This window comes from Mycetomoellerius zeteki, unplaced genomic scaffold, assembly GCF_001594055.1.
Source record: "Mycetomoellerius zeteki isolate Tzet28-1 unplaced genomic scaffold, Tzet1.0 scaffold108, whole genome shotgun sequence".
NCBI classification, from domain to species: Eukaryota; Metazoa; Arthropoda; class Insecta; order Hymenoptera; family Formicidae; genus Mycetomoellerius; species Mycetomoellerius zeteki.
In genome coordinates, this window is record NW_017255996.1 from 1,064,562 (window position 1) to 1,090,362 (window position 25,801).

The 25,801-nt window shown below is 35.3% G+C and overlaps 1 protein-coding gene across 1 annotated transcript in view; it reads right to left on the reverse strand.

Moving 5' to 3' along the window:
- Sox102F (transcription factor Sox102F) overlaps positions 1-25,513 on the reverse strand; it is a 189,019-nt gene extending 163,506 nt beyond the window's left edge. The window contains exons 1-2 of the mRNA XM_018452120.1: positions 25,479-25,513; positions 18,419-18,461 (exon numbers count right to left, since the gene is read on the reverse strand). Of these exons, the coding sequence (XP_018307622.1) occupies positions 18,419-18,461; positions 25,479-25,513 (78 nt within the window). The remainder of the gene's footprint in view (positions 1-18,418; positions 18,462-25,478) is intronic.
- Between the last annotated feature and the right edge of the window lie 288 nt (positions 25,514-25,801).

The window sequence follows — 25,801 nt, forward strand, 5'->3', positions numbered from 1 at the left end:
CTCCCAGTTCCCTCGCCTTCTCTCAGCATTGACCTCTTCAGCGCGCGCGAACCGAAAATCATTTTCTACACTAAACGCTGTCTCTATTTAAGACATTCGATTACTTTTTGTTTCCCGCTATTTGCTGTCGACTGAGCTTCGCATTACGATATTCTGAATGCTTCGATGTGCAATAAGAAACATTAATTAACACAGAAATTAAATACCAATTTATACTAATTTCCTTTCTATTATGAAATTTAAATGTCTCTATGCATTAGATGTTGTAATATTATTAATTGTGTATGAAGACTTGATAATATATGGACAGAAAATGAGATTTCTGTATTCCGTACAGTACTAAACTAAATGAGTAATATAAAAGTATGATAAAATGTGATATATATGAAGTTTCTCTCCTTCTATTATTATAATAATGTATCAAACGTTTTGTATTTTTATTAATAAATTTTTTTATTTAAGTATATAATAATAATAATTATTAATATATTCAGTATGGGATAATAACTAACATATTTTAGATGAGTACTCAAACTTTCCGCGTCTTTACACAAGAATAATAGTGGAAAACGATAATAAGATTAGAGAATCCAGACAATCCAGTGATACTGATCTTTTCATGGAAAAAGACATTTTAATACGTTACGTTCTGGAGGAAACATATTAAATATTGAAAGGGGAGCAAGAAGCGAATATGTAATTCCATGGAATATGCTCTCGAATGAAGCTGTCAATGCATCCAGAATGATCGATATGCATGTATCTGTCTACGAGGCAAAATGCGACAACCCACTCGCACATATCCATGTACGGACGGCACGCGGCGAGATCTCGCGATATTGGAGCTCGTATATCAAACTGAATTATTTATTATCTTCTGACTCAATACATTTTCTCGCATTTTCTTCATGCGAAATGTGGGATTGTAAACTAGTGCCAAAACTTACACTTGCTTTTAATTAATATATGCTATAAATTTGTTTGTATTCCTTAGAGTTAGAAAAAATTAAATTACACGTACCTGTATCACAACATATTGCATCGAAAATAATGAGCTAAAATTGCATTATTTTCTACCGATCAGAAGTCTGCGTTGTTCGTACTTTTTACATTCAACATTTTCGCTTTCTCTTTAATATCCGAATATGCATTTATCTTCTTTTAAGTGAAAAAAATTTTTAAGGATTTTAAGCAACGCGAACAGACCTAATTGTTCTTGTTAAAATTTCTTTGTAAAACAACGTTATGCCTATCCAACCAGTTTTTATGACAGATGCAGACAAATGTTTCAGTAACAAATCATTTTCAAAAGTGTAGCTCTCGTTGTAAGCTGATTAATCCTATCGGGCGTATCTCCGAAAGAGTCTTACGTGCGTCATGAAAAGCCATGACACGCACAATACTTAGGAACGGCGGAGCCCTTTCGGGATATCGTCGAGAAGAACGAGAATACTGGGAGAAATACCCGAACAAAGAGAAAAGGTAGGCAGAAAGGAGATGCATGGTGGAGGAGAAGGGCAGACGAGGCGCGCGAAGGTGAGGGCGACGCCACGAGGCTTATAAATAGACACGCGGATAATCACTCAGGATTTATGGTAACCACGGATTATCAAGTTGTACAAGGGGGTATATTTCATATTCGCGACGTTACCTTATTTCAATGGGGGAATACCTGTTCCGCGCGTTACAAACTGCATGAACGTGCATACACGGGGCGACACGTGTGTTGCATGAGCGCCCTCGTAGATACTCGAATGTATATATGTATGTATGTACCCGCGTGCTCGCACATCACTAAGCTAGCTCGAGAAGGCGTCCAGGTGCCCCGTTCTTCTCGTTCCATCTTTACCCACCCCCCTTTCACCCGCTCCCGTCTCAAAATTATTCCCACGTTCAGCGACTATAAAAATGCCCGGCCACTTTTCCAAGAGAGCGATCCCTTGACCGATCACCGGCGACATAGTACACCGACTCGATATCCGTTCTCGAGATTAGAACGAGGATTCTTAACGGGCGCGAAGACATCGTTGGGTGTCGCCCGTCGGACCTGGAATTTCGAAACCACTCGACCGAAAGGATGAAATTGCAACCCCCGATAAGGAGACGCGACATCGAGGAAGAAAGAGGCAAAAGCCACTGAGGAGATGCCGTCAAGAATAACTGATTCTTTAATTAATGTATATAAAAAATTCTGTTTATAATTCGGATAAACTGTGATTAAAAAATTAGATTTTAATATTTTTGGAAAATACCAAAAATAACTGTTGTTCGAAGAGAAGGCTCGAGATCATATAATACCTATGTAACCTATATTTCTCAATTATTTGAGATTGTTGTCGTATAGATTTAAATATGGAATTTTTAAAGACTCACAACACTGAAAAAAAATTCACGAAATTTGAATAAATATTTGTTTAGATAGTACTAATGGGACCATTTACTTACAGTAAATAAGCGAGAAAATGTACAATAAAAATCTTACAAATTATATTTGAACAGAAATATTTTTCAATAAAACAGCATTGCAATCAACAGAATAGATTTACAAAATATATACCGAAAAATTTATTATTTTAGTGAGAAATTAAATCATATTTATTCCTTATATTATTAATTTAATAGTTTGTCATAACTGTGAACATAGCTAATTTCATTTTTGGTTAGTCATAATTCATTTCTAGATAGGATATTTATTTAATTAATGAAACAAATTAGGTTTTCGGTATATTTTATAAGTCAGTTCTATAGATTGTAAGTGTTGTTTATATAAACATACTTTCATATTGATATATTTTACAAGAATTTTTATTGTGTATTTTCTCACTTTTGACATCACAATCTGAGATAGTATATCTTTATAGTAAGTAAACAAGAGCCTTAATATTTTAATTTCTATCGATAAATAGAAGCAAGACAAATTTCGTTATTTTATTTTAATGTTAACCATCTTTAAAAGGACAACTTATAGCTGCAAATATTTATTTTGTTAACGATACTATTGCAATCTCTTCGAAGTACAATTGAAAGGACGTATCATGAAAAGATCGCTGGTAGAGAACGCAATCTTGATAATATCTGTCAATGAGAAAAGCAAGCAGTGACTCACAGCTTCGCTCATCTTCCGATTGTCTTCGCGCTTGCCATGACCTCCCTTCCACTTTTCAACCGAGTGACGCTTCCGATGAGCCCATCTCTTCCGTTATTAGCCATCGGTGGAATCGTGATTTATGGTAGACAATGAGTTCATCGGTTCCGGATGAAGGTGCGCCGTGTAACTTCGATAAATGGAGAGAGAACTGTCCGCGGCGATCGCTGGCTTGGCTCCTCGTCGGTCGGCCCGTACGTCGTCGTCGTTCGCGGCAATTACTGCCGGCCGAGCCCAGCGCAAGAAAGAAAGAGAGGAACGTGCACACGAGTGTACGAGACTTTAAACGCGAGTCAACACTGTCGGCGAGCCGACAGAGGCATCGCGTGTACGGCAGATAGTATCGCTGAGATGCAACAATAGAGCCAAGACCACCTATCCTCCCTCCCCACCGTAGCCGCCGCCGCGATTCTCACTCCTCTGCTCCTTCTCTCTCTCCACGAAATATTCCCACAGTCCTCACACATGCCGGATTAACGCACCCACTGGGCTTCCCATTGTCAACGCACGTAACCTACACACACGCTTACGCGGGACACGCACGTCGACCGCGCGGTCTCACAATGCCCCAATATTCCTCAATCTAAAACGGCCCGACGTCTTTTTACGCGATTGTTAAAGGCAGCTTCCATTATGCAGCGGGCCCTTGGACCCTCGGATCGGATTGCTCCGATTTTCACTATCAGCTACGATTGTACCATCACCAGACGCACGCATCGTAGCGTTATTGTTCACCGTTAAGATCCACGTCGTCGTTTGATCATGGTTGCACTTCGTAGCAATGTCTCAAGTTACATTGGCCGCAAGTTAAAATAAATGCAAGCTTTATTCAATTATAGTTAGGCTGAGTTCGGGGAATGCGCTATCAGTGCCATTGTGTCATTCTACGTTTATCATTCAGTAGACATAAAACAAGGATAAAATGATATAATAGCGCTGATAGCACTCCTCAAACACACCTTTGATATAAGAAAAAGTTTATCGTAACTGACACTTAAATTGAAAAGCCTTTTAACTAGTACCGTTACGCGTTTCAACTCGCTGTAAGTGTAAGCGCGGTTCATGCACCCTCGACCTGCGGGTCGTACGTGACTTGACTTATTTAAATCCATTGTGTTCGGAAAGATCTGCGACATGAACAATTTCCGTCAATGCAAGTGTATCTTTTCGCGGTATGCGCATTTACGTCGAGTAAAATAAATAATAACTGTTATAGTTTGGAAGGATATGCGTTTTCTTAGTCATGCATTCGAAATTATGTACTATGATATAAGTATATATATCATATTTATATCGATCTTGAAAGCCATAGTGCGCAAATGAACAAACAAAAAATAACTATAAAATCTTGCCATTAAGAAGAGAGAGGACATAGCATGCGAGATGGATGAAAGAGCAACATGTATTTATGGGCTGAAGGTTTAATTATCTCCCTCTTGACTATATTGCCATAATTCTAAGAATATGTAAAGACAGTTATAATTAATAAAGCTTTCTAGAAATGCAGGGCGGAAACCGAGACAAACATATGGTACAACTGAACGGGATGTGATTCTTTGTACAAAAATAGGTACAAAATAAATTTTTTTCATTCGAAGTTTCGTTTTCGAGAAAATGAAGTTTGAAAATTCTGGAATATGTGGGCTTAATGAAGATATAGTTGTGGAAAGATAAACGTTATCATGTTTACATAAGTTATGTAACATAACGTCCACACGACTTCACGAGTGGCAGAATTAAAGAAAATGTGACAAATATTTAAATTTTATTCATTTTATCATATATCAAGAGAAAAATTACTAACAACAAAACCTTAGACGAAAAAAGCTTATTCTGCACTTTCGACTTATTTTTGTATGAGGAATAATATATATATAAAGGATTCCCCCTCCTCATCTGGCTGTACTATATAAATTTATCTCCACCCTGTATGTTGAGAAATAAAAATTTATTTTATAGAAAGAAATTAATAATTGTATCACTATAATTTAATTAAAAAATGGAAACTCTCCCCCCCCTCTCTCTCTCTCTCTATACATATCTATCTATTTATTCCTTTTCTCAAATCTAAAGCTAAATCCATCTTTGGATCCCATTGGATTATATTAACGATTAAAAATTTTCATGATTTAATGGAAAGTCAATATTCTCAGATTTATTAGCAATGTTTTATTTTTATCGAAAGTGGCTATTAATCGAGCAATAATCCGGAGACGCGTGAAAGCTTCTTTCGCTACATACACTTCAGATTATGTTCATTTGTGTTCAACCGATTTGTTAGAGAATCCTATACGCACATTCTTTGAGAATGTGTGAAGTTTCTTCTGCAGCATCCCATAATAAGTAACTGTCATTCGTTGCAACTTTAATAGCAGGTTTGATATAATTTACGAGAATTATAAGTATAATGGCCATAACGATGCTAATACATAATATTCGTTGTAGAACATACATGCACACGTCAACATTCCTTAGTAAATCCTAATTTAAAGTAATTTAGATATTGACCACGTTCACAACAGAATACTTATTTTGCAATTGTTAGAAGTTTCTTTCCTTGTGCTGATTGGATTATCCTTTTAGACTTCTAGAAGAATAATCCTATCGCAGAGAAGAAAACTCTCAACAGTTACAAAATAAACATTCTGCTGAATGCGGCCATTTAATTTTTTATAAACGACAGAATATCTTTTTATTTTCTTAGGCGCGCGATAAATATAAAACAAAATACTCATTACGATAAAAGTATTTTATTGATAAATGCTAAGGTTGTTAAACAAAAAAATTTGTAATATCAATCAATTAAAAGATATTATCTGTAACATTTTTTATTTATTACGTACAAAGTATATGTGTGTGAAAACTAATGAGAGTAAAAAAACTTCCAATTTATTTTATAGCCCGATATTAGTTGTGAGTAGCGATTCACAAGAATTCATGGCGAGAGCAAATCTCAGCCGCTGCTCATAATTATATCACCGCCGTTTTAAGTTTTAATGTCGGAAGCAGCGAGCCTGCAATGGTTAATGATTTCTCGCAGCGGTGGGAAAACATTAATGTCAAAAGTACTTGAGAAGTAATTGATCAAAGAGAAGTTATTAACGTAAGTTATTAGCGTCAAGCAGAATTGTAGACATAACGCCAAGTATATTTAAAGAATCACATAGTTAAATATGATATACTTTCACAGCAATATTAGACAGTTAGTCCTAAAATAAAAAGTATGAACCAACGGGTAAAATCAATTTAATAAATTTCTTCTTTATGTCTATTTATAAAATAATTTTAAATGCGAGTAAAATTTCTTAAAACCTATTATTTGTTCTTATAATATAATAATTATTAATTCCTATGTATACATAACTGGAGAAAATTCTCACAATATGTGAGAAGATGCAGCAGCCTCGAGGCCCGAATTATGACCGGTTCCCTAGAAGAATGACACGCGAACGCGAATGAGACAATTTACGCACACGCGAAAGTGCGAGATGGACAATGCCGTGCTGCTTTACGACGACATGCGTACCAAGTGACCGGCCGTGTTCGGCATTTCGCGAACAAATCGGTGAGCGTCGCGCTGGTACCCGAGTTCTCCGATGAGGGGGATCGAGGAAGGGACGGCAGCATCAACCGCTGTTGAAGAGAAGAAGAAGAAGAAGAAAAAGCAGAAGAGGCTGAAAGCATTGTTCCGTTCCTTGTGCCTTTCTCCCGTTCCCTCGTGTTTTTTTCTGTTCCCCCACATTTCATATCGGTGCACCATGCGGTACCTTCTACCTCCCCAAAGCCACCTCAAACGCACCGGCCCGTGCTCAGGTGTGCTCCATTGTTAGCCGCCCTACATATCGCGTTTTGCCCTCTTTATTATGTGTTTGGCCATTATAATCAGAGAGAAGAAAGAAAGCAGAGAGAAAGGGAGAGCAGGAGAGAGCACGGAACACGAACATACACGCATGAATACACGAAAGTGGTGGTCCAAGGATCAAGTGGCATTGTGATGCTTTAGACACAATGTTGTCCGTCTTATGTTGGCGCAATCTCGTATAATCTTGTAATACCCGAATTACAGATTTTCACTGCAAGATCTACGAATTATTTATCTTACAGTTATACGGTATATTTCTGCAATAATTAAATTGTGTAATCCAATAGTAAAATCATCGATGTTTAACTATGTTATTTGGATATTAAATGAATAATTTATTTCTAATTGATTGTTATTACTTTTTTCTCTTTATTCCTAAATGTAATATTTCCTAAAAAGCTTTCTCCTCTCTCTCTCTCTCTCTCTCTCTTTCTCTCTGTATGTCTCCAATAGTAACCTTATCATTAAATTAGCATTAATAGATACGCATGGAAAAAAAAAGTAAATATTGATTTGATGAAGTAGACAACAGTCCGTGCATTTGTAAATGAAAACTTATGTATCTCCAACTTTAGCATGAACGAACAAGATGAAATACCATAAATTGAAATTTCTTTGCTGAAAGAAGATCAGAAATTTTTCTCGTTGCTTTTGAGCCTCGAGCGAGGAGTAAACTAGTCAAAGGGACGGGTTTCATTTTTGCATACTGAAACGCTTACATAATATCCGCAACGAGTTTTGTTGCTCGATTTGCGGAAGCGTTCCAACGATACGCGAAGCAGGACTCTTTATTACCGCGGACGCAAGCACGTGGGATACGTCGCTTTTTTTAACAAACACGCGATTTCCCTCGGTTTCCAGTACTCGGCAGAATACTCAGCGCGAGAAAAGGGAGGAGAAGAGCCTTACGAGCTAAAGGGATTTACGCGATGCTCGGCATGACCTTAAGGTCGCGGCGTCGAAAAATTGCTAAATTATTTAAGACTCTCCTAACCACGTCGGTGCTTGTTGCCGGATGATTTATTTCGACTATCATAATACATAGCCCCGGTATCCAATATTGTAATACGTTTTGCATACGTGCACGTATCATTGTCGACGGACGTAGCCAAGCGATTGAAACACTACCCGGGCTATATCTCAACAAGTTGGTCGGGCGTTATGAGTACCTGCTCCGCGTGGCATTATGTTCCCGGTGGTAGAACAAGTCGAGTTCAGAGAAAAGTGTGCGCGGGAAGAAGATACTTGCTCGTGATCGTTGGATCAGAATCCCGTGTTATTGCACTCGATGACGAGGCAAACAGGTGTAAGCCCGATTCTTCTCTGTGAGTGTACGTGTTCCATCATTCGTCGTGCATGTCACCGCGACGAGAAAGTGCAGATGATTTTTCTTATGTCGGCTATAATTTGCTCGTGACGATCCGCACGTATCGTAAGGGACGAGCGATCGCTCGGTTTATGAAGCGACCGAACGAGAGCGCGTATTACCGCAGCGAATCAGGTGCAAACATTTCACATTATTAATTGCCGTTTTACGAGTGCGGCTCGACGATATCGGTGGTGCGTACCGAGAAATCTGCCCAGGGCGCAATTAAATGGGTCCAGTATTAATTAACATTAAAATACGCTCTAATAATTAATATTAATTACTACGATCCTAGGGCTACCATAAATGTTTTAACTGAAACGAGTTTCGCCTATTATCTTCCGTTCGACATTATCCTCCGGCATGAATATGATTACATGAATAAACAGCTAATGTCATACACATTATAAAACGAATTTGATATATTTTTATAAAAATTAATTGTAAATTGATTTTAGCGCGTATTCTTCCTAATTCATAAAGTTTTTTGTAAACATTCAACAGTTTTCTAGAAGTTAAAAACTCAATATTGTTTAAATATTTATCGTTAGTTATAGAAAAAGATATTAATCTTTAAGTGGGTAGAGATAAGATGGTCAGATATAGTTTTTATTAAAATCTTGTGTGTATTAAATCTTTTCTTTCTGGGAAAAAAAAATAAAAAGTATTGCTAAAAAATCTTGAAATTTATTATTTTTATCTCATAAAAGTATAACTAGTATAAGTTTAATTATAACATAATGTATTAGCGACAAATATAACTATAAAGTTAAAATTTGTCTTGGGGTATTCTGAGATTCCATCTACCAACTTTGGTATTTTTATATCTGACTTATATTTAAAGATTAAATATTCTTCTTGCGTCTCGTACACCAATGTCTAAAAAAACTTTTCGATTCGTAACATGCGCAGAATAAGATGTTGATTCCGTTCTTCGCGCGACTGCGCATTAACGCTCCGATCGCGCATTAATGATAACCTTCATAAATCCAACGAGTAATAAAGCACCTGACACATATCTTCTTATCCGCCTACCTAACAATAAATAAGAATCGTTCGTCGCGATGAATTACGCGCGCGTATTCCGCGTGGTCGGTGGTTTTTTCCTTCGTCATTCGAGAAAGTTCAGGACGCGAGATGCGTGCGAAGCCGCACGAGGCACCCACACGATCGTTATCGTACGATTAATATGTTAATCGCGGCAGCGATGTCACATTAGTCACGATCGCCACGAGCACTCGTCCACACTTAACGGACGTTCGACACTCCTGTGTATAAGAAGCCGTGATGGATTTTTTCATTTTAACGTCGTTCAAATCGTCTTAATCAAGATATCGCGTGCGCGAATATGACTCATTTTCTACGCGCGCAAAACACGAGCGCTTCTCATAGGTGAATTGCCAAGCGTGTATTCTACCTTGACTTCTATGCATCAAGAGCATCTGCGTGCAGTCAAAGTTGCGATTATCTATTTTGCGGAAAAATGAATTTCGGTTTTATTAAAAAATTTAATTAGATACACACATTTGAAAATAAATTAATTTGGATTATCAAATAATTACGTAGGACGCTCAAACTATATAAGTGTCATAATACTAAAACTTTCAGCAGCATTATTTGTCGTAAAGACTTAAGTGTTCTACATAATTATTTGATAGTCCAACACAAAATTATTTTCAGATGTATCTAGTTAAATTTGAAATACTTCAGCAAACTGTTCTTTCGGCGTACATGCGAATATCAACATTGCTTTCACTCTCGCGATCTGTTTACCGGATATTAGTTTCTAAAAAGAATAAATATTATAATTAAATCCGTTCCGTATCTCAAATCATTAATCTCGGATCACTAATAATATATTATAACTAACATCTTGGTGTTTTGATATAACGCGGAGAAGCAACGAGAAAACCTACTTCAATTGAAGTGTATTTATCGAAACATCAATCGACTTTTAATTGTGTAATTTCCTGAAAGAAAATTTTAAAACAATTTAATTCATACGCCTTTTAGATTTTCTAATGCCTACGTCTTTTCCTAAAAAATGTATTCCTTACATGATTATCTGAAAAAGATATTCACACACACGTTGAAGTATTGTACATCGACAATAATCTACTTGTCAAAGGAAAACTTTCTTATCAATTACTGCTAATAATAAGTGTTCGCTGTCACAGGTAATGCAAGACAGAATTGAATTACTCATTTAATTGGGTGACGAACTAGAAATAGATCGAATCGTATCGTCAGTGTTATTCTTCTACTCGGAATTATTGGAGCGATGTAAAGTGAGAAATCGGCGATCCTCCTCCGTTAATCAGCAATTACCTCGCAACCATTTAAATCGCCCCGCTAACGCGCAGGCACCTCTCATGTATATGAGCGGTCCGCACAATTCGCCGACGAGCAATTTACGGCCGGGCCGTCCGTAAATTTACTTTCTTCTGCTATCGCGGCACGCAATTACGCGCCATCCATTTCGCCTGTCGCCCCGTCATCGAGCCTCTAACGCGTATCTTCTTAAAAGCGACTCCCGCGTGATTCGACGCATCGTCGACTCGCTCGCTCGTTCGTTCGTTATTCAAGGAGCAATATACGATTAGTAATTCAGATTGACACGGAGAATAAGACGTTGAGCGAGCGGAGCAATTACGATCGCCGGGACTTCTGAGGAACATCACACAGATTTTTTTTCCGCGTCATCATGTTGGTCTAGGAAACGCGATAATTGTCGCGCAGCGAGGCTGAATTTAACCGGAGATTCACCATAGCGCAAAGTTAATTAGCCGCGCGGAATCTAAGGCATCCGGCTCGAGTACACGGGACACACCAACGCGCACGTGTATGCCGTCCTTGTGAAGCCAAATATGTGGTGGTGACATCCACTTGGCGCCAGTCCGCTCGTTCTGCAACCGGACCATCCCAACCGGTGACGTGTAAAGCACGTTTTCAGAGTAACTCGGTACAGGTACACGTACCTCGGTGGATAATGTATCTGGGTAAAGGTACAGCTATGGTTTTTTTTTTTCAGGAACACGACTATAAATAGGCGCAGTTGCATGCAAGTATTCAGATACGGCGTCGCAACACGATACGATTTAACCGTGTACATACTTTGTTGCAGAAGTGGCACATAAATGACCGCGAAAATGAGTCCGAGGATTTTAATATGATTTTAATGCAGAAACATGATGCGGATCGTTCATTTTTTAACGAGAGAAATGGCTGCCTTAAGCTACTGTAAATATAATGAATGAATACATTTCTCTGCAAATATACGATCATAATTGTCATGATTTAAAAGCAAAAATTCGATATCCATTTATGTTATTCTTTTGGAAGCAAAATACATAAATATTCTTGAAAGTACCTACTTATCACATTATTCGTTTAAGAAATCAAAACAAATGATATGATATGATATAAATGGTCATAGACGTAACAGGATTAGACTGTGCATTTCTTAATCTTAGCATTTGTGCTTTTTTTAAGAAAGAATTGAATTATATCAGCATTTCTTTTCAATTCGATACTTTAAAGGGGAAAGAGAGAGAGAGATATATGATTTAAGTGAGTCATTACTCCAAGTTATTGATATTGTATTGCATCGTTTGCCTGATCTAATCTTTAGGAAACAAAGATGTCCTTTCCACACAGTTTTTCAAAATCGTCTGAGAGTATATTATTTACAGAATAACTTTTTACGGCACATTAACATACCTATTACTTCACATAACTCGATACTACATGTATAACTTTAAAGAGAGGGTCCAAAAGTAAATTAATTTCATATTTATTTTATATTTAACTTAATTTTTGTGCGCACCAATTTCCGCGCTTGACTCTTACGCTTTTTTTTTATTATATAATTTTGATCGTTAAGAGTTTCCTTTGTTCTGTTCGATATGATTTAAGCTCACTCTTTCTAGTAACGACTTCGTACACTGTTAAATCTATAGTGTCAAATTTAATCTAACGTGAGTCGCCACTCCTACTAAATATATCATTATTTTTGATCAAAACGATAGTTAAATTTGACACAGTATAGATGTTTTCTTAATCAAATTGACACTGTATAGTGTCAAATATATCTATTGTTTTAGTATAAAATAACGATATGATTGAGTAAGAGCAGTTTAACGTAACTCACGTTAAGTTAAATTTGACACTATAGATTTAACAGTGATAGGAATGCACAATCTATTCTTTTATTTACGTCTACATGAAGTGTAAATAATACACGATTTTATTGAAGTATTAAAAAATTCAGCTAAATACAGATTTGAATATAAACTTGGATTATCAAAATAATTATGTAAGATGTTCAAGCTGGTTGTCTAACGTTAAAACTTTTTTCAGAATTGCTCGCCATGCTTGAGTTTTCTATATAATTATTTAGATAATCCAATAAAATTATTTTCAGATCTGTATTTTCAGAATCTGTAAATTTTTATTTAGATACTACAACAAAATCATTCTTTCCATGTACGGTCAGTAATTGCAAAAAGATAATATTATATATGTAATAATTTCATGGTTTTATCAACAATTATATTTTACCAAGTATTATATAGCTTGTCAGAGTCAAAGGGAAGTCAAGAAAGATCTACGAGTGCTTCTTTAAAACTACAGTTCTTGCAAGCGTGGCGTACGACGGGCAGTTGGGAAAGGATTTCGCAAAACTGCGTGGTAATATACGATCCTAAGGTCTCTCGACCGAGAGCGTCTGGCGTTTATCTCTTTCCGATACGGAAGTCTAACCGGAGGAATTAATTGCCTGCCGTGGCACCTTACTACGGAGTCCAAGCGTCTCCATGCAATATCTGTTCTCTGCGGAGCCATTAACCGGGCGCATACTTTACGCGGGAAAGCACATAAGAACCGTGAGTACAACGTCGACTGGCAAAATCTCATTTCACCGCTTCCACCTGGACGTTGTCGCGGAATGGAGATCGTTAACGAAACGCAGTGAGAGTTGCGTACGCGCATTGAGACTGCGAGCATAACGACCGGTATATCTCGTTAGAATCTTCTTAACTACTTTCGAACTTGGTTAGCGTTACTGAAAAGCAGAGCGAATACGCGTTTTGAAGAGCATTAGCCGTTCCGTAATCACGATGCTGGCACTGAAACATTACTGAGCGACCTTGAAGAATTATGACTTTCATGTTTAACATTTTACGCTTAAAATAATATATACACAAAAAGATTATCCACGTTAAAGCCTGAAAATATCTCTACGTGAGTATTTATATAATTTCTAATAGAGAAATTATTTAAATTAAAATCTAAAATATCTCTACGTAATATCTCAAAGAGTATTTACATATAAATATCTCAGAATGTTTATATAATTTCTGGTAGAAATTATAATACAATCTTGATTACATTTGCATCAGTATATTATATCCAGTTCGATATCCTGAATCGCAACATTTCCACCGTAATGCTGTCGAGACGATGTCGCTTCTTGCGAGACGCCTACGCGAGAGAAGCGATGCATTCGGTAGCGCAGCTCGTCGCGTGAAAGTGAAGCAAGTGGGCGAGCAGCGCGAAAAATTTCATGGGGAACGGAGGCAGCGAGAACTCTGCGTGTGTGTGCGTAGAAAGATTCTCTACACACACCGCCGCGGGCATTAATTTACACCGCGCGAACGAAGTGGTAGTCGGGTGTTATTAAGTCGGAGACCAGAGAATCGCCCAATGTATGCATATATCGAATGCGAAGCGTGAGAATTCGTCTCGCGGAGACTGGGCTGAGGGGATCGTTCAGGCTCAACGAGGCGTTGTGTTTCTCATTCTGTCTTCAGGCAAGGGCTCTTCTGTCACCTGCAGCGAGGTAAGGATAAACTTAGCTACCATATTTTCGCCTCCGTTACTCACCTGCGCTGCTTCAATTCTTATTTCTTTGTATACATTTTATATATTTTACTTTTTATTTCATTTTGTTTATCTTATCACGAAGAAAAAGATTTGTTAAAACAAGTAAAATCTTCACTAATTTAGCAAGTATATGGTCGTAATGTACGGACAGCCAGCTTTTTTCTACAAAAAAAATTCCTAAATTTAAGTAATATTTTCATGAATAGTAGCTAAGCAAACATTTTCTTATTGCGAATAAATATTTACTAAATGTAAACACACATTATTTGATTTAAGTATTATCTTCTTTTTTTGAATAAATACTTACTTGCAATAAGGAAATGTTTACTTTGCTACTATTAAAAAAAATATCACTTAAATTTAGGATTTTTTTTTCCGTGTATGTTAAGATAGCAAAGTTGTACAGCTGAATAAAATTAGCGTTGTAATAGCACAGCAAATTTGTTAATATAACAAAGACAACTTTCGATAAAAGTCAATCTTATATATAGATTTATAGATCAAAATTTTTCCAATATACAAAACAAACATGCTAGCTAAGATGGCGTGTGTGTGCTTTTATTATTACAATGAAGATTTGTTGATGAAAACAATTAGCAATTTTATTCATTGTAGCAAAGAATATTTTTGTTGAATTATCAAATTTTCTCAGTTATAGATGTTCAACTCGCATAGCTATATAGCTATAGCTTTGCTGAACTATCTAATTTAATTTTTTCCATGATCTTATATCACTTGACGTTTTATTTCTCTAATTTCTGTATCATATATGTATACGTTCTTAAAGAGGGCTTGCCTTAGAACTGCTTAGAGCAGCAATAAACGTTCTACCTATTTCTTTGTCTTTCTCTCTGCGTGTGTCTGCGCTGTGCTCCGCTTCGCGATGACGAGACAATCAGAAAAAGAATAGCACGCCGCGGTACGATTGAACTTTCACTTCGACGTTGCGATTCGATTGTAAATATACGCGGTGAGAAGAAATCCGTGAGTCGGCAAAGTGCAGACGGATAGATAACCTCGACAGCGGGGTATAACGCGTCGTTGTTTATCGGCCGTTCATTCTTCCTGCGGGGATCAGCTTGAGGACCGTGGAAACTGGGAATGATATAAGTATGTTGGGTTGTACGAGAACGATGCTGCTTAGCGCAGGGTAGATACTTCGTGACACTAGCGGCGAATACATGTGCCGAGTGATGATGTTCGTAAAATTACACGGTAACGCATTTTGTTGAGTAGAAAACATAAGTGATAAACTGGACCAAGTGAGTGTACAATTCGATACAAGATAGAATCATCTGCATCATTATTACGTAAGAAATGGTGTCTCCAATCGCTAGTATCATTGGGTATCTATCTGGGTTCCTTTTCTTAAAAAGTATCCCATACGAAAAATTAGGAAAACGCTATAGTATATATAATATAACGCATACTATAGTATTTCCCTAGTTTTACGTATGCGATACTTTTTAAGACTAGGAGCTCAGATAGATACTCAATGATACTAGCATCGATTGGAGATATCATTTCTTACACAATAATGATACAGATGATTCTATCTTGCATCGAATTGTACATACACTTTATTAAATAAAAAACGAAAGAGAGAGGAGAATATCATGAAATTAAATCATTTAAACAATGCTATCTCAGTTCGAGTGCGTCCAATAGAATTCTCTATAAAATTTTAATCGAGGAGAAAAATTTATCTTCACACACACAAAACTTATTAAAGCCGATATTTATAGTCAGATCTTATATTTGAGACCGTCTTAAGTTCAGCCTTGAGGTATCATGAACCAATCAGAGAGCCGCATTGGCATCTTAAGACATTACTTAAGACGGTTTTGAAATAAGAACCCGGCCTATAATACTTCTATCAAAGCCAGCCTTCGAAGATCTTAAGCGAACTTTTTTACGAACAACACATGAGCTACTGAATCGGGAAATGAACGTTTGGCTCTCTTCTATAAAAATAATTTTTATAATTTGTTTCTCCTTGTCAAAATTTAGGAGCGAAGGTAATCTCTTCTTCTTGAATATATTCATGTCTGAAGGTATTTTATGGAATTATTACCTAATGACTAAGAATGTTATCTCTTGTGCAATAACGATGTCGACTGATGTAAGTTTAAGTATTTGCACTTTCTAGAGTTCGAATTTATGTACTAGTACGTTAATTAAATCATCCTTTTAAATGAGTCTATACGATCAAATAAAATTACCACTACCGGATCGACATTTGCTTGCTGCAGGATATTTATAGCTAATGATAAAAAAAAAGTTACCTAACTGACAAGTTCGTTTTTATAAATCGACGATCAATGTCGCGCGAGATGAAGCGAGTGTAATATCGAGAAAAAGCTTTACATACTGCGAATATAGCTTTCCAGTGAATTCTAGAATGTTAACTCATTCGACGAGATGAAAATCGATTGGACCACGAGCCATTCGTACGCTGATTATACCAATCGATCGCAATGAATTTTGTCGAATTTGTTATTTATACAAATTACATTTATTTCACTTAATCCTGTAGCACACTAATTAAGCTCATTCGGATGTGCGTACTCATGGTTTATCACCCATAGCATTACTTTCGTAAATAGCTTCAATATAATGTATCAACAAGACAACTACTTTAAACATACAATTAAGGAGCATACAGCCACAACTCAAGATGTTCTAAGAGAGAAAGTAATATATTTTAAATTAATACGTTAAATTATAAAATTTGTAGACGTTTCGATCAAGCTTTGACCATCATCAGTACAATAACGCATAGATGTTATTTACAATCAACTATAGATATAATTGTCTTCTACGTGTTTCTTTAATTCGACGTTAAGATCTCGTTCAAACTTATGCAATTTAAAATTCGATTATCCATATAAAAATTCAGAAGAAATTCAATCGTCTTGGTTCAGAATTATTGTTAAAACATTTTTTCTAGAACATTGTGGCAAACACAGGACTTCCAGATTTTTTGTATCTGTGAAAAAAAGATCCTCATGATTTTAGTATAATGTAATTATATTTGTATAAGTATTATAATGTGGTTAGATGATACGATGATGAAAGAATTATTGACAGAAAGAGAGTGAGATATAGTGACGTATCATAGTCACATATAGTAACATATTTTACTTTCTGTCAAAAATATAATTATATTATACAAATATAATTACATTATACTAAAATTGTGGGGATCTTTGTTCACAGACACAGAATCTGGAAGTCCTGTGTTTGCCAACGGTCTAGAAAAAATGTTTTAACAATAATTTTGAACCAAGACGATTGAATTTCTTCTGAATTTTTATATGGATAATCGAATTTTAAATTGCATAAGTTTGAACGAGATCTTAACATCGAATTAAAGAAACATGTAAAAGACAATTATGACTGTGTTCCAAAATTGACTGCCAGTACTGAAAATCTATAATGTACGTAACGTAAACTATAACATTTTCAGTACTGACAATAAATTTGGAACAGCCTATATCTATAGTTGATTGTAACATCTATTGTATCGTTATTGTACTGATGATGGTCAAAACTTGATCGAAACGTCTATAAATTTTATAATTTAACGTATTAATTTAAAATATATTACTTTCTCTCTTAGAACATCTTGAATTATGTGACTGTATGCTCCTTAATTGTATGTTTATATTATTAAACCATCTTCAAAAGTTTAAAAAACAAGTACTTTAATTTAATATAACATTTCACAACAAAACGAACTAATAGAAACTCTTATGCACTTTTTATAGTACACACAGTATGCTTATAACATTAATTTTTGATACCATTGCGTATTTTTAATTTTTGATCAATTTGCCTGAAAAATATTAATATTTATTTGGTGCTATAAAAGATCCAGATTATTTACTAATGATGTACCTACATATAATGAAATATTACATATATTACATTTCTCTCTCACTATATCTCAATCTAATTTACTTTAGAAGTAATTTTGAAAATATTTGTAATGATCTTCACTGTTTCCTTATTATAATCTCTCTTAATAAGTTTTTTTTAATCCATATTCACGTAAACAAAGAAATGTATACATGCATACATACCATACATGCAATAATTATCAAGAGACAATTCTCATTGGTCATTGCCTCTTATTAAAATAAAAAATAATTTCACTCACCAATTCATATAATGTGCAGTGGCAGAATTGTAACCGTAATAATCTGTAAAAAAAATATATCCATATTATAGACTCCTTTAAAAATAATGAATATTTCTAAAAATTATGCATACATTAAATTTTTCGTCCTTCCCTTTTAAATAGATATTTCATAAAATAATCATATAATTTCCGAGAAAAGTCTTTTCATTAAGTATAACAATTTTTGCAAATCTGATAAAAATGAAAGTTTAATATTTATAATAAAATAATCCTAATGATATAAATCTAAAACATCTTGAAAATATTACATTCATGTATTCATACATTCATCATTATATAGTATTTATATTATATTCATACATTCATGAATGTAATATTATCAATATTTGATTAAATTTTGGAGAGAAAGAGAAAGAGAGACACAGAGAGAAAATCATTTATAAGAAAAATTTACATGAAAAGAACCTAGACAACACGCATTGTTCAGAACATATCTTTATGATGTCTTTAGACATCTTTTAACCATGTATGTCCCAAAAGACGTCATTAATGTCATTACGATGTCTTTATGATGTTTTTTAGATATGCATGTTGTCTTTGTGAAAAATAAGACAAGAAGTGCAACGTGTATGATTTTATCAGGGAAGAACGATTAATGTCGCAGTAACAAATATAACAGTTAAAGATAAATGTACAGTACACTCCGTCCACCTTAAAATGGCATAAAAATACACTGAATCGATACGTTTTTGCATAAAAATGAAGCTTTGACGAGAAAAAAGTGTCACTCTGTTCCACGAATCGAGTTATTAAGCGTTAAAGTTAACGATTATTCAGGTTAGGTGAACATTAATATTTCCATTGACACTTCTACATAGTCGTCAACTTTATCGCTTAATAATTCGGTTCGCGGAGCAGAGCGACACTTTTTTTCTCCTCAAAGCTTCATTTTTACGCGAAAACGTATCGATTCAGTGTATTTTTATGCCATTTTCGGGTCTCCGGTACATTTACCCAATTAAATAATAAATTACTCACCCAGAGATTATTCTGCCCGATGCCCGATGCCTCCCCGGGCTTCTTCCTCTCTTATTTTCGCGTTGTCCGTTGGCTTCTTCATGGCACTCACACACTACACTCGTAGAAAACATAGTTAAGTATAAGTACGCTCGCGCACACACCGATTACCAAAATACGATACTCGCGCGACACTTGGCACGGCACTTCTGAGACACGACGATGTTAATCGGATGCAACGCGTATACCCATATTGCAAGAGAAGACGAAATAAACGAAAAGAGCGCGAGCCAAAGTACGACGCCCACCGCACTCGCCTCGCGACCAAACGGCTAGGTACATTTCCACTAGCCGTTCAAATCAACTTATGTTTGTTCACGTTGTTTAAAATCCCCAAAAAATTTGCACTTAAAAAGAGACGAACACACATATTCGGACGTTGAAGAAAGAGAAAACGAAGATGCTGAGCGCAAAAAGTACAAGCAACGCGAACAGATTTATTTAATCCTTGTTGTTCACCGAATTGAAGGCGACGGAAACGATCTGCGATCAACTTCACGCGTTTCAAGATCCGTTACGGCGGTGCTACACCTGTTGCTCCGAGCTGCACCTTTGTACACTCTCGCACTTTGAAGAATGAGTTACGATTTCATTTTAATTGTTATTTTGTGTATTATGACATACGTGAATAAATACATGTATTTTTAGAATTAGAGGCAATTGCGAATTAATCACGATTTATTTATTAAAATGCGATGCCATTTGACTCTGTCTTAAAGATCCGTTGTCTTTCAAAATTTTTTGAATGAATCTTATGGACTTTCTACAATAAGTCATTACGTAAGTTTCAAGTCTTAAGCCATGAGAAATTGACCAATCATAGTCGACCATTCTTCTCACATTCAACTGTGATTGATCAATTTCTTACAATTTAAGACTTAAAACTTAGATAATGATTTATTATAGAAAGCCATTACTCTGAAAAATGAAATCTCACTAATTAAGACAAAATCATACAAAAATGTGCAATCGAAATTCAGTGTTACGCGAGCAATATAATTTCGCGAACGCGAATTCTGCGAAATATACATACTGTTAATAAATGATCGATGTAATAGGTTTTCCATTACTTGAATCACGATGTCTACTTCAAATTAATGAATCATGCGAAATATACGTCCCGATAAATAGCCGTCGGTTTGACACACTTATGAATCGTTAATCGCGGAAGTTAAGTAATCACACGGATTTGCGAATCACTAATCGTTCATACGAAACGATCGCTCATTCTTTCGAGCACTCGCTATCGCGTCTCGAGGGATAATAACGACGTATTATACTTGGAGCTTTGTGCCGTGCCAACCCGTTCGAGTATCGCCGAGAGAATAACAACACGACGCGCCAGGCAGGCCGCGTGCCGCGTGCCGCGGTCACCGCCGGTAAACACAATAGGTGCACGGTGGTGGCAAAAAACCAACTGCCGGCCGAACGTCGTTTTTGTTGATATATCTCGTAACCGCCACGAAATATTCGAAGCGCTGAAAAGTAAACGTATACGTTTTATTTCTTGCGTATCACATTAATTTCGATGAATGGACTATTCACTCGCACATTTTGCTATTCGTTTCTTTAACCTTTCAGTAGATAGGTGGATTTTGAAACGTAAGTAGATAGATGGGGTGCTGAGATACCACAAAAAGTTTTTATTTTTATAATTATATTTTTTACTAGAATATCATATTTTAGTTAAACTTACATTAGTTATACTCTAATAAGATAGAGAAATGTAAAAATAATTTTTAGGACTTTAACACTCCTGGATGATACTTTTTAATTTTGCAAAACGGTAGTTTTAATTACGGATTTTCCGATTTTATTTCATTAACACAATTATTATTAAAAAACACAACTTGGACTAAAAAAAATACAAATATTCTGATACTAAATAGTACCATAAAACATAAATCATACAAAATTGTCATTACAGCGTAAAAAAAAATATCGAGTTGAAGGTAGGATAAGTAGAAATAAAAGATACAAAAATTGTTAATTTTTTTATAAAAAATGAATATTTTAATGACAAAAATATGTAAAACAGTCAATGTTTGAATTAAAAAAAACATAAAATTAAATTTCGTTTTATAGAATTGAAATATAACAACAAAAATAACAGAAAAATAAGATTATTTACTTTTTATAATTAAATTTACATTAGTTACATTTAATAAAATATAGACATGTAAAAATAATATAAATAAGACAAGAAAAGTAATATAAACAAGACAACTCGACTACAGCAGAGAAAAACCTCTGATTATACAAAAACTCGAAAGAAGGTAAAGTATAAAAAGAAAACACAAGTAGGTAGGTGAGATGTTCGCAGCATCCCCAGCATGTTTGATGCTCTATTATTGTTTACTGCTTCAATACTGATGAGCCACTACCACTTTAATCTGCCAAGTAAACATTAATAGGAAGATACTAAATCGATGAGCTCTGTTGTCAATCTAAAAGTATGAAATATTTAAGAAAAACTATGCCTAGGGTGCTTAAATACCCCACATACCTATTGAAAGGTTAATCTAATTAGCGTCATGTGAGGTAACAATTATTAGATCAGATTTGCACGATGCTTTTTTAACTACTATAGCGTGCTGTTCTTCTAGCGAACTAGAAAATTTTTTGAAAATTTAATACTGGAAGATATCCAAGCAGAAAATATATGTTTGAAAAACATATAGTCGAAATGTTTTTGTGTTGTATAAAAAATATTAAATACACATTAATAACATTAAATATTCGTTTATCAAAACGTCGAAAACTCTCTTACGAGAATGGTATTTTGAATTAGTAAAAAAAATGTTTAATAAACATTACAAATGTCTTATAAACATTTTTATAACGTTTATTAAAACGTCGAAAAGTTTCATTCAAGAACAGTATTTTAAACTAGTAAAAAAAGTGTTTAATACATGTTACAAACGTCTTATAAACATTTTTGTAACGTTTATTAAATAGTTTAAATAGCTTAAAAAACGTATCAAAGTTTAAACGTTCATTTTTCAGTTTATACATTTATTACACGATTTTTAAAGTTTATTAAATGTACTTTGAACGTATAACTGTATTGTTTGAATAGTGATTAATAGTGCTTTTAATACTCAAAATAAATAAGTAATCATTATCTTTCAATATTAAATTGACCAATATTAAATTGGATTTTTGTAAGGAATTAGCAGCTAAAAAATATTGTTCCTTTACTTCAAAAGTGACACAACTCAAAAAACTCAAAAAATTATTTTCGAATTATTACTATAATGCTCTATTAATTATAAAAAATAAACTAATTTAACTTCACAATCCGTTCATTAAATAACACATATGTCATTCTTAAAGTTTTCAAAGAGATCATAATAGCTTCCACAAGTGATCTATTTTGTATTATCTATGTCGTTTTTGTAAATAAAAAGAAGTCTTCTACAGAGAACATTTAGAATTAAGACAATTTTGATAATCGAAATTGAAAAAAAATTGTTTTATTTTGAATTTAATAATTTTAACTGATCAAGGTAAATATGTATGTATATGAACTGTTGCTATTTCGAGTTATATGATTTATGATGAATTATTTTGGATTTGCTAACTTTGTAGGATATCAGAAGTCATCACAACTGAAAAGGCGTGGTTTTTAAGAGTTCTGAAATAAAAATTCTAAAAATGACATTTGATCATGTCTTTAAGAGTACAGTTTTTTTAAAATATATTATTTAATTTTTCTATTATGTTGAAAAATAGTTTTCCCCTCTTCTGAAAAATTAATTTTTTTAGTTGTAATAAAAGAGAACGATATTATTTTTAGCTGCTAATTTTCTAGTTTGCTAGAAGACTAGCACGTTATTAATTGCTAATAAAAAAAGCATTGTGTAAATAAGACTTTATTGCTTGCTTCAAAATTTTCAGAAATTATAATGAGAATATCGTTGATTGAAATCGATAAATGTATTATGTTACTAATACTAATTTTTCAATTAGCTGTCATAATAACGTGCGATTTCATCAGTATTCTACTAATCTAACTTAATCATTAGTAAATCATTTTTTCTATAAAAATAATTAACTATAATTATATTTATCATTCATTGACATTATAAAACTAAATATATATCTTTGCGCAGCAATCCTATTTGCGCTTTACAAGTATTTGAATTAAATATTTTAATGTGCAACACTTTCATGAATATTCTAAATAGGATGAATAGTCTAAATGGAAAATCAAGGAAAGGAAATTTGTGGTACACGTTTAAATAACATTTGTACAGTACAAACATCACGGACGTCGTTCCGACAAGTCGCATTGATTTTTCTCTCTCCTCGTTTTCGCAGGCAGAAAAATGGAGCGGTGTTCGGAAACAGGAGATGGATGGCTCGCGATATATCAATGAATACGAAGGCGCGAAACGTTTCGGATGCGGGCAGGGTAGCACGGAGAAAGGAAGTAAAAATCGAACGTGCGATCGAGGAGAGAACGCGAGTGGCAACCGTTCTTCACCGCGGAATGTCGAAGTGTCTTGGATCGGAAGTCGAGTGCGTTCAATCGTTAATCATGGCGGTTGCGCGAAAAGAAACTCCCATTCGCAATCGTGCCAGTCCGATTGTATGTACGCGTTTTTGTCGGAGGTCATGTATACCGGCAGCCACCGTCGCGTCGCCGCCATCATCCCCTCGGTATATATTGTATCAGCGTATTGTTGACTCGCACACATTTTCGTTGTGGCAACCTATAAATCTTCGGCGTTTCCTCTTACAAGCCATTACCGAACGTGAACTCGCGATACTTGTGCGCGACCGTAAGACGACGGAAAGTAAGAAGCCATTGAGTGGCTCGAACGTGGCTGGAATTAATTTCATCTCTCGCCATGCTGTTAGCACTCACGCAACGACGGGGAATGAATCGCTCTGCACCTGTCTAGGAAAGAGAGAGAGAGAGAGAGAGAGAGAGAGAGAGAGAGAGAGAGAGAGAGAGAGAGTTGTCGCAAACTATATGAGAACGGGAACACTGTGACGCTTCAATGCCTTTCTCATTAGTTTACTCTTTGTCCGATTTATCGAAATTGTAAAAAGCATTACGCATCGGGCATTAGCGTGTCGCGCCTTAAAATGCTCTAGAAAGTTTGAAAAAATAGAAGGATTCTCTCTTTTACTTTTCCAAATAGAGAAATAATCTATTAACGATCTTTAGATGACATTTGAACGGCGCCAAATGTGACATTAATGTTTTCAATATTGAATATTATGTTTTGAATATCAAGATTTAATGATGAGACGAAATTTTGTTTTTAGTTTATGTTAAATAAATTTTAAAGAGGTCTGGGGTTTAAAGTTGTCAGAATTAATGATAAAAACAGTGAACATTTAGAACCTGATATTCTATTCAGCGCGTTTGCTATTGAAACTTTAAACTGAATCCATATTAATGAGAACAATATAATAATAACAAGTTATTTTGTAGCAATTCGCGAGTTGTTAGGATAAGTTTAGATACTGAATGCTTTGATAGAACTGGCTAAAGAGAACGAGATCTCGGTTAATTATCATTGAGCGTTACATTCTGTACAACGAGCGTGCAGACATAACGGAAGTAACAGAGATTTGTGAGGGTAATGCGAGAGGAAGAGCAATTCTAGAGAAGCATACGGAAAGAGATCGTGAGACAGAGGGATAGAAACGAATGGGAAGGGAGAAGGGACAAGCAGGAGACGTTGAAGCGGAGCCTGAAGAGAGGAGATGACCGAACGAGATGCTCTTTGAGACACTGAGAGCTCCAATAAAGCCGGACCAATTACTGACTACCGTCCTTTCCCATTCCCTATTGATTTGCATTCAAATAGATGTTATACTCTAAGTAGACGGATCCTAATGGATTATCAGTTCGAGTCATCGCGAGCTTCAAAGCTTTCCCCTTTCCTGCTATTACAGAACCGCCTCCTTTCCGATCCTCGTATATCCACTGTTTCATCCATTTCCTAATGAAACCTCGGAGTGGCCCTTTTTCTAAACTTACCTAATGATCAGCTCGAAACTTATCCCGTCCACCATGTACACACCGGTCAAAGTCGGAGAGGAATTACTCCCATGACCGTAGGAGAGATCGCTGCTTGCCGGAGTATCCTCTTGGAGAAGTAGTTAATGGAGTTGGGAAGAACTCGAAATTGAATGCCCGCTTTAGCTGATCGCGTAATCTTCTTGCCAAAAAAAGTTTCTTCAACAACGATCATTCTATCGAGTTTTAAATTTGCACGCCTAAACGATTACGAAATAACATCATTTCGCGTCACGCAAGCAAGCCAACTAATACTTTAATAACAACTACGTCTTCAATGAAAA